Raw genomic sequence first — 10650 nt, forward strand, 5'->3', positions numbered from 1 at the left:
TGTTAAATGAGAAACTATTTTGTTCTGTAAGCCTTCATCTTAAGTGAGAATAACAGCACAATTGGAAGAGCGTAGTCAGTGTCACTGAACTGTGCATGTAGAAATTTTTGAAATGGTGTATGTATCTTTGGCTATGTGTATTTTCACCAAAAAAAATGGTTGAGAAGTTAGAGGGTTGATATGTTGTGGGATTGTTAACCAATGTCATAAAACAATATGTGTACTACGGTTTCATGAGAAACTACTTGTTCTGTAAGCCTTCACCTGAAGTACAATTAAAAAAAAAAAAAGAAATCAGACAACACATTGCATTGGGCAAATACGCTGCAAAAGAACTCTTTAAAGTGTTAAAAATCAAAGATGTCACTTTAGGGACTATATATGCCTGATCCAAGCCATGGTGTTTTTAAATACCTCATATGCATGTGAAAGCTGTACAGTGAATAAAGAAGACTGAGGAAGAATTGATGCCTTTGAATTACAGTGTTGGTGAAAAATATTGAATACACCATGGACTGCCAGAAGAAAGAATAAATCAGTCTTGAGACAAGTACAGCCAGAATGCTCCTTAGAAGCAAGGATGACAAGACTTCATCTCACATACTGTCATGGATTGAATTATGTCCCCCCAAAATATATGTCAACTTGGTTAAGCCATGATTCCCAGTATTGTGTGGTTGTCCTCCGTTTTGTGATTGTAATTTTATGTTAAAGAGGATTAGGGTGGGATTGTAACATCCTTACTAAGGTCACATCCCTGATCCAGTATAAAGGCAGTTTCCCTGGGGTGTGGTCTGCACCACCTTTTATAAGAGATGAAAGGAAAGGGAAGTGAGCAGAGAGTGGAGGACCTCATACCATGAAGAAACCAGTGCCTGGAGCAGAGTGCGTCCTTTGGACCTGGGATTCCTGCGGGGAGAAGCTCCTAGACCAAGGGAAGATTATGACAAGGATTTTCCTACAGAGCCGATAAAGAGAGAAAGCCTTCCCCTGGAGGTGGCACCCTGAATTTGGACTTCTAGCCTCCTAACTGTTAGAGAATAAATTTCTCTTTGTTAAAACCATCCGTTTGTCGTATTTCTGTTATAACAGCAGTAGATAACTAAGACACATACTTTGGACGTTTTATTAGGAAGGACCAGTCGTTGGAGAAGGACATCATGCTTGGTAAAGTAGAAGTCAGCAAAAAAGAGTAAGACCCTCAACAAGACGGATTGACACAGTAGCTGCAACAATGGGCTGAAGCATAACAACAATCGTAAGGATGTTGTAGGACCGGACAGTGTTCTGTTCTGTTGTACATTCTCTCACTATGAGTCAGAACCGACTCGACAGCACCTAACAACAACACTTACATGTCTAGAAATTTACCATATACATTCATGTACATGCATTCAAAAATGTATCATGTTTGGGTTTAATTATTTCATAGCAAGTTGTGATAGCCAAAAAAACTTTATGTTCATCATTAGGAGATAATTTTTACTATGCCATGCATTAATAACTTGAATAATTAGCAACAATATAAAGAATTTGGAACTTTTTAATGCATTAATATACAATATTCTCCAAGATTTATTGTAAGTGAGAAAATAAGGTGTAAAATATTAATGATATACTTCAAATGTATGCTTAAACAGGGTAAAAGAATGTACATGAAACTTTACATATCTTTAAAAATTTATACAAGAAAATGATAATAGTGTCCTTTGTAGCCGTGTGGGTCATAGACAAGGGACTGGGATGGGAAGATGTCTCACTGTACATCTTTTTCTACTTTTCAGAAAAATATATAACTATACAAACATATTTCTTATGCAAAGATTAAATGTTCATTTAAAACAGAATGTTCATTTCCACCACTGTCCTCATTTTGTCTGAGTCATCTCCACGTTAGTAAATTGCAGCACTATTCAGAGTTATTCCGCTTAAAATCTTAGTAGTCATTCCTGATTCTCACTTAGATATCAAGTTCCAATGGCTGTACCCTCAAAATATATTCCCTGTATTACCACCTCCTCCCCCACCTCCCACCAGTTTAAGCCGTCCTCATGTTTTATGCATAGTACTACTTCAAAATGTCCAGACTGTTCTCCTTGTTTCTACCCTTGCCTACCTCAAATCCATTCTCCACATAGTAGCCAGAGTGACCTTCAGATTACGAGAATCCCCATTATAATTACACACTTAAACTAATGACCAAATGCCATACATACCCTGGGAAACATCTGCCCACCTCTCTGAATTTGCTTTATACTTTCCTTTCATTTTAACACTGTTCTCTCACCGCCCTGGTCTCCTTTCTGTTCTTCAATGCACCAGCTCTTTTCCCCTTCATGGACTTTGTTCTTGCTCTTTGTTTGTCTGGAATGCTTTTCCCTCAGATCTTCCCATGGCTAAATTTGTCTAGTCATTCAGACTTTAACTTAATTGCCATCGCTCAAAAAGAACTTTTCTAACTACTCAATCTGAAAAAAACAACCTCCTTGCCTCTAGTCACTTTCCAACACTTCATTCTGTTATTGTCGTTCATTCACTGACATTTTATTGCCTCTGTTCTTTGCTTTTTGTTGGCTCCCTCCAATAGAATGTCAGATCTCTGAGACCAAGGACCTTGCACACTTCTTGATCCATAAAATAAGTTTTCCATATTACAGGCACTCAAAAACTTCCATAAAGAAATTACCTAATTTTTTCAGATGAGGAAAAAGCTAAAAGAGTAACATTTTAACAAGACACTGAAGTATCATTGATGGAGCCACGTATTTTGAGTTCCAGTTTCATGGTCTTTTTACCATAACTGGGTGTCTTTTTTAGTGAAATAGTTCTGGTCAATCTGAGTAAAGTTCTAAAATTGCCTGAGATGAAAAAGTTTTCTCAGCAGAGAAGAGAGGCCTACTGTGGAGTAGTTAAAACCTCAGTATTACTTTTATCTATTTTTAAAGCATTGTGTTAGACACTGAGAAGTGAGATCTCTGGGAAATCTATAATTGTAAAACAAAACAAAAATCTTCATATTTCCAAAGAAATCTCTCCTTTTTCTCCTCCTTCTCATCTTTTTCTGTACATATGGATTTGTGGCACATGCATCTCTCTGTCATTGCTTCTCTGTCACTTCATCTTTTCTCCTAATTTTCCATGTGTCTTTCCATTTTTTCATCTGTTCTTCTATTTTTTCCAATTATCTATTTGTCTATGTTTCAAACTTTCTGACTTTCTTGGAATTTATCCAATAGATATACAGAATCAGAATGACATATGTTCAAATTTATTTATTTGCAGCACAGATTGTAATAGGGAAAAAAATGTAAACAACATTATCCCCATCTCTTTACCTCTTCCTTTCATTTTTTAAAATCTTTCACTGTGTCTCTGACTGAAATGGGCATAATTTTGAATGAAAATACATTCTATTGTGTTTTCTATTTATTTTATAAAATATCATTTAATTTTTATATGACTCAGATTCATCCTTTCTGATATATAACAAAGGCTATACTAATTCAAAATTTTATTTCATGTCTCTATGTTTCTTCCATGTAATAATCTTTAGTTGAAGAACAAGGATGTCTTCATTTTGCCATAGCAGAGCCCAGGAACCACATATTAAAAAAAATGATTAACCATAAATATCAAGATCACAATAAAGTGTTTCTTTTTTCATTTGAGAGGACACACCTCTAGATGAACTTTGTCTATGTAAAACCCTGCAATTCTCTTATTTAAGGAGGGTTTTTTTGAGCATAATGTAACTTGTCTATCTCTTACTCTCCAAAAATATCAAATACTAACATATTTACCATTTTTTACTTAGCCTCATTACTTCCTTTCTTATTAAACATCAGTGGCTTTATATCACTTATTTATGAGCTCTAAAATAAACTCCCAAGGCTTAGTACCTTCATCATCCCTAATAATCCTGCATGCTATTCCATTAGCCCTGTCACTGATAAAATATTAAATTCAAAACTCAAAAATTATCCAGTAGGGAATTAGCTGGTACATGATTGAATATTTAATCCTTAAAATGTTCTGGTCTTTCCCTTTGTCTAATTCTAGTTCAGGTACTAATAGCTCCCATTGGAAGTATTCTGTAGGGTTGAGGTAGCTGTAAAACCCCAAAGCACACTCTCTATTGCATCACAAATTACAGCAGACTTCAGAAACTACAATTTTCCATTATGAGAATATATATTTAAGATACATTCAGGAGTGATCAGTTAATCTACCTTTCATCAGAAGAGGATAGCCATTTGTTTGAGAGTAGTGTTGGACTCCAGGGGTGGTGACATTTTTGGTCATTCTTCGTATTTAAAAGAAAGAAAAGAGGAAGAAATAGAAGAAAAAATCATACTATTCACCCGGGACATCTGCTTCCTCGAAATACATGAGAATAGAGCAACGCTGCAGAAACAGAGTAAAAGTGAGATCTCAATTCCGATGTTTAGCACCTTCTACTCTACCTCAAATAAAACTCCTGCTCCTCCTGAATTTTAGTATTATTTTAAAGGACGTCAAAACCTTAAATTCCACTTTTATAAAAAAGTGAAAATTTCAGTAGCTTTGGGAAAGCCACTACTTGGTTTAAATTTGGGTGTCATAAAATGACTGATACTTTCCCCCATTGTAAGTCAGAGATGAAGGGGAGAGAGATATTGATAATCACAATAAGTCAGAAAAGGTAGCCTGAGTTACAGAGAAAAACTTCACTGACTTCACAATTTTCAAACATCGTGGTTTCCACACTCACCTGGTATGAGTTTCCTTTTTTTTTTTGTATAGGGTCCTAGCATACACCAATATAAGGCTCAGAATTAGGGATACTAAAATGAGGAAGACTTGATTCACAAACTCTGAATTAGGTAAGAAAATCTTTACATGGACTGTTACTTGAACTTCCTCAAGTTCAGAAAATCCACTCAAACCTTCCTTGAACCTTCCTAAATCTGCAATCCACTCATACTTAAGCAGCCACCATCTCTTCTGGGATTGACTCTAGGGCCCTGGCAAAAGATCTGTTGGTATAGTCTCCATTTATCATTTTTACTGGAATTTGATTACTGAGTGTTTCCTCTCTTAGCTCTGTTTAACTAGATGTGAATCAGTTACTAATCTTCTCATTTAATCTTAATATCACCTATATAGAGTAGAAAGAGTAGACATATTATTTCTATTTTATGGATAACAAATTCAAATTTTAAAAGGCTAAATGATTTGCCTAAGATTACACAGTTAGTAAATTTCAAAAATAGTAACTTAAGATAGAATAATTCCCAAAACAGGGCTCTTTCTATAATACTCACTATATCATGTAAAAGTTTAGCATATTAAAAAACAAATACTTCAGAGGCTTTTGTCATCCAATTTAATTATCCAGCTTAATTGATAAGTAAATGTCTTCGTGAAGATTTAGTGATTGAATAAAGCTTTATATAATCCTCAACAACATTGGTATCAGTTCAATATTTTTGACGTTCTTCAGCCTGGTTCACATTTTCTAAACTTGAGTAAACAGGTAAGGGTATGTCTTAATAACTCAAAAGACAAAATCAATACAGTATCTTATTTTGGAACTTTTATTAAATTTGTTCATGTTAGCAAGATCAGTATTAGCAGAATCTCCTCTAGAGCACAAAAATAAGTTACTCCATTTTTAATCAGGATCAGTTACAAAAAAAAAGTAAAAAAATATAATTAATAAGTTACTCAGACTTAATAAATGTGAAAGACGATAACATTTAAGAGGAAAAGCAAACACTGAAAAGTGAGATACGCATTTTCAATCTGTAGAAAAGTCCACTGGAATGAAACATCTGGGAAGCACCTACCTTGGAATGGGTAAAATAATCTATTTTCTTGAAATGAATGGAAAGACAGGCATGGAATATAACGGAGTATAATAAATGTAGAGAACAAAATGAAAAAAAGATTAAAGACTAAAAGAATGTGAACAAATAAGAGAAAGATGAGAAAATAATGAGACAGCAATGTGGAAGAAAAAGCAAAGGGATAAAGGGAGAGGGATAAATTGTGAGAGGAAGTAGAAGAGAAAGTAATAGGTTAACAAAGAAGCTAAAATCGAATGTGAGAAAAGGAAGTGTATGAAGATAGAATTAGCAGGAAAATAATGAGGAAAGAGGAAAAATAAGAAGGAAGCAAGAGGAAATGGATGGGGGGAAATGGGGGAGTGAGCTTTGAGATGGTGATCAGGTCTCCAAACACCTGGCTCCAAGAGCTAGTCTGACAGTAGTCTGGAATCCAGGCATATGCAGTGCTGCCTACAGGTGCTTGTGAGTCTGAGAAAGAGGCGAGGGATATGGGCACTCTCCCAAGCCCTGCGTTTTTCAGTGTTAGATTTCATGCACAGCTGAAGTAAGAAGGAAGGTTGGTGATAATGGCTAGCGTTCAGATTGCTGTTTTAGCCTACGTTAATAATACTTCTTTGCTTTATCTGACTAAAACAGACAGTTTGTCCCCGTGAGATCCAATGTTTTGGGGCTTTATTACAGGAACTTATTTGGCACAGAGGACTACCCATCTGATATGCACAGATATTCTGTCTCTGGACCTGTGATGAGCACAATTTAAAAATCACACGAACAGAGGTACATAATTGAAAATGGGAGAAAAAAAGGTGGATTAGCCATTAAGTGTTATGGGACTCTACCTGTTAGGTAACAGACTGGGGAATAAACGTAGATGATAAGAAATAAAAACAAAGCAAGAGTGGAAGAGCTCTCAGAGTGCCCCTGAGTCTTAGAACTGTCAATCTAAGGAGCATGAAATAACTAAGTGGCCACCTGGAACGTACAAAATGTAAAAATAGGTGGTGAGACTTTATGACTTACTTCCCTAAGAGTAGGTTTCTGAAGGCAGAGAGGTATGACTGTAGAGGCCAATGGGTGCCTACGTGGGGAAAAGAGAGAAGGGAACTCCTGAAGCTAATTTGAAAGACACCAAAGAGACTTTTTCTGTTTTAATTTGCTTAGATTCACTCAGTGTGTTTATACCTGCATCAGTATGTGTTTGCACGCATAAATATGTGTCCATGTGTTATAGGTATCCATTCCATAACATTTGGCTAACAATTAAAAATGTTACTAAGCATATAAAGCAGATACTGTTATGTTTCATAATTGATGCACCCTAAGACGCCAATGGAATGCCTAAATTTCCCATGAGTTCTCTTTTTGGACATCTCTGGCTGATTTTGTTTTATTCTCTCCATCTCTTTTTTCTCTTCCTAGTTTCTCTTTCTAGGGATGCCACTAATAATGTAAGTAAAAAAAAATCAGTTGGGAAAATTTTCTCCCTCCAACCTCCCCATCACTACATTCCATAGCACTTTTTTAAAAGCAGCTTTATCGAGATATAATTAACACATCACAAAATTCACCTTTTAAGTGTAAATTCAATGATTCTTAATGTTTTTACAGAGTTGTGCAAGCACACCATAATCTGATTTTACAGCATTTTCATCACCCCAAAAAGAACTCTTATATGCATTAGTAGTCACTCACCATCCCATTCCCAGCCCTAAAAAACCACTATTCTACTTTCTGTCTTTGCAGATTTGCCTTTCACATAAATGGAATTATACCATATGTGGCCTTTTGTGTGTTTGTCTCATTTTACTTAACATAATGTTTCTGAGGCTCATTCATAGTGTATTATGTATTAGTGCTGTCTTAGATAGCTAATGCTGCTATAACAGAAATACGGCAAGCACCAATTGATGAGATAGTAATTAATAATTTCCCAAATAGCTTAAACTAAGGAGTACATATCTGTATCCCACTTGCTAATGAAAGCATGGAAAAAAAACTAATTGTATATTTAAGAAGCTTAATTGAAATAGCTGTATTCTTCTAATCTGTCAAATGAGTATATCAGACTATGTGCCCTTTATGGCAAATTCCAGCTCTAGTACTCTTTAATTGTATTAACTGAGATAACCAAAATCTTATTCTGGTAAATTTTTTATGATAGGAAAAATTTTGTAGGAAGTATATCATTTGGCTGTCATTCTGGCATCTGAGGAAGAAGTAGGCTATGGAAATAATGTGAACAAATGAGACTGGATTAGTGCTAATTAGAAAGCAAGAATAGGGTACGCAGCAGATGCAGGATTGAGATCCAACCAGAGATGCAACCAGGGGAATATCTCTAAGTTAGGTGAAACGTAGGGTTCTTGCTTGAGATCTTAGTGACCTGTTTGGAGTAAGAGTGAAAAAGGGCACCAAACCAGGACAATGTGATGGAAACTACTAACTTATGAATTCAGAAAACTAGGCAGTCAATAGCCAAGAACTAGGGATTCTACAGAAACTGTAGGAAAGAAAGACCTTCAATAATACTTTGTTCTGTGAGGATGAGGAAAAGGGACCAAAAACCCAGTAACTAATCTGAACATCAGAGACTGTGTACCGCCACCACAACAACCACCACCATCAACAACAACAAAAACAGATGACTCTGATAGTGCATTTCAATCAGCAAATTTCGAATATACCTCGAGCAAAGTATGTACCAATCCGAAGGCATGGGCATCTCTGAGTCCTATGTGAGAGCAGTCACATTGCTCTTAGCGTGGCATCAGGAAAATGAAGGGTAGATGAGTTTATCCAGGATATGGGAAAGTGAGGGGGCATTGGTTGTTAGTTGTTTCAAGGTGGAGAAGCACTGGATGTGATAAACATTATTTTTAACTGGAAAGGAGCTATGGAATATATAAAAGGGTGAATATAATAACAGACAACAACTTGCTTTTTGTTATTCCATAGACTGAGGAGCCATGGAGAGAGAGAACAGCACAGTGGTGACAGAGTTCATTCTTCTTGGTCTGACCCAGTCTCAAGATGCTCAACTCCTGGTCTTTGTGCTAGTCTTAATTTTCTACCTCATCATTCTCCCTGGAAATTTCCTCATCATTCTTACTATAAAATCAGACCCTAGCCTCACAGCCCCCCTCTACTTCTTCCTGAGCAACCTAGCCTTCCTGGATGCATCATACTCCTTCATTGTGGCTCCAAGGATGCTGACAGACTTCCTGGCTGAGCAGAAGGTGATCTCCTACAGAGGCTGCATCACTCAGCTCTTTTTCTTGCACTTCCTTGGAGCAGGGGAGATGTTCCTTCTTGTTGTGATGGCCTTTGACCGCTACGTTGCCTTATGTCGGCCTTTACACTATTCAACTGTCATGAAACCTAGAGTTTGCTATGCTTTGTTATTGGCTCTGTGGCTTGGGGGCTTTGCCCATTCCATTGTTCAAGTAGCCCTTATCCTACATTTGCCCTTCTGTGGCCCAAACCAGCTGGATAACTTCTTCTGTGATGTCCCACAGGTCATCAAGCTGGCCTGCACAGACACGTTTGTAGTGGAGCTCCTTATGGTCTCCAATAGTGGCTTGCTCACCCTGCTGTGTTTCCTGGGTCTTCTGGCCTCCTATGCTGTCATCCTGTGCCGTGTAAAGGGGCACTGTTCTGAAGGGAAGAACAAGGCTGTGTCCACATGTACCACTCACATTATCATCGTGTTTCTCATGTTTGGACCTGCCATTTTTATCTACACTCGCCCCTTCAGGGCCTTCCCAGCTGACAAAGTGATTTCTGTCTTCCACACAGTAATTTTTCCTTTGATGAACCCTGTGATTTATACCCTTCGCAACCAGGAAGTAAAAGCTTCTGTGAGGAGGTTGTTGAATAGGCACATCGTTTGCTGAATGGAATAGGAGAATGAGAAAATCAAGAGATGAGAAAGTCTAACTGACATTTATTAAATTATTTATTCATTCATGCACTGAATCAGTCAGTCATTTAGGAAATATGACATTTATTAAGCACTTCCAATTTGCAGGCACTAGTCTAGTCATATGAATGAGACAGGTAAGATGGTAAGATTCTGTTTCTCCTGAAATTACATTCAATGGGTAAATACAGGTTAAAATATTAAACAAGCAAATAACAATAATTTCAGAAAGAGACAGTGCCCTGACGCAAGTTGAAAATAATGTTATGCTAGAGTTTGACTGTGGGGAAGAGGTAGTTAGTTTACTTTTGGTTGTCAAGCGAGGTCTTGCTGAGTGGTATGTTAGCTGATATCCAAATGACATGAAAGGGTCAACCATGCAATTAAATTATAGCCAGAGAAAATGACCAGTATTCAGACATGAAGATCTTATGAGTTTGATACATTTGAAGATATAAAGATCAGAGTAGCTGAAATGTAGTTAGTACTGTAAAAGTGCCAGAAATTTCATGGTATTGGAGAGACTGGTAGGCAGAAAATCTTTAATTTTAGGCAATGTTAAGAAGTCTAAGTGTGCCCCTTGCTACTATGGTACCATTACTTCTAGGCCCTCTCAGCTGGCAAAGCAAGAAAATATATCTGTGTATAGTAACTCGTGTACACACCCATATCTATAAGCATTTCTATATGTAACTATCTGTGTCTTTATTAAGCTAAACAGGAGTTCAAACTGATATCTCAAACTCTAATCCATGATGATTCTAGCGTCCTCTTCTAGCTTGTCTGTAAATTTGCACTCAAGAGTATGAAACCTGTATCTAACCAACCGCCATCCATATATTCAATTGTTCAGTACCAGTATACATGTACAGCAATATAGTATTTTTAACATGTACTTTCTTG

General features: G+C 36.7%; 1 protein-coding gene across 1 annotated transcript; it reads left to right on the top strand.

The window, feature by feature from the left end:
- Positions 1-8755: 8755 nt before the first annotated feature.
- Positions 8756-10365, top strand: LOC101355513 (olfactory receptor 4N5). Its single transcript, XM_012555259.2, has one exon. It carries the CDS (start codon positions 8795-8797, stop codon positions 9719-9721), a length of 927 nt encoding a protein of 308 aa, XP_012410713.1. The 5' UTR covers positions 8756-8794; the 3' UTR covers positions 9722-10365.
- Positions 10366-10650: the final 285 nt, after the last annotated feature.

This window comes from Trichechus manatus, unplaced genomic scaffold (genome assembly GCF_000243295.1).
Source record: "Trichechus manatus latirostris isolate Lorelei unplaced genomic scaffold, TriManLat1.0 scaffold00035, whole genome shotgun sequence".
Lineage (NCBI taxonomy): Eukaryota > Metazoa > Chordata > Mammalia > Sirenia > Trichechidae > Trichechus > Trichechus manatus.

Excerpts from the sequence above, each read along its gene's own strand:
- LOC101355513 (XM_012555259.2), top strand. The coding sequence starts at position 8,795 with ATGGAGAGAGAGAACAGCACAGTGGTGACAGAGTTCATTCTTCTTGGT.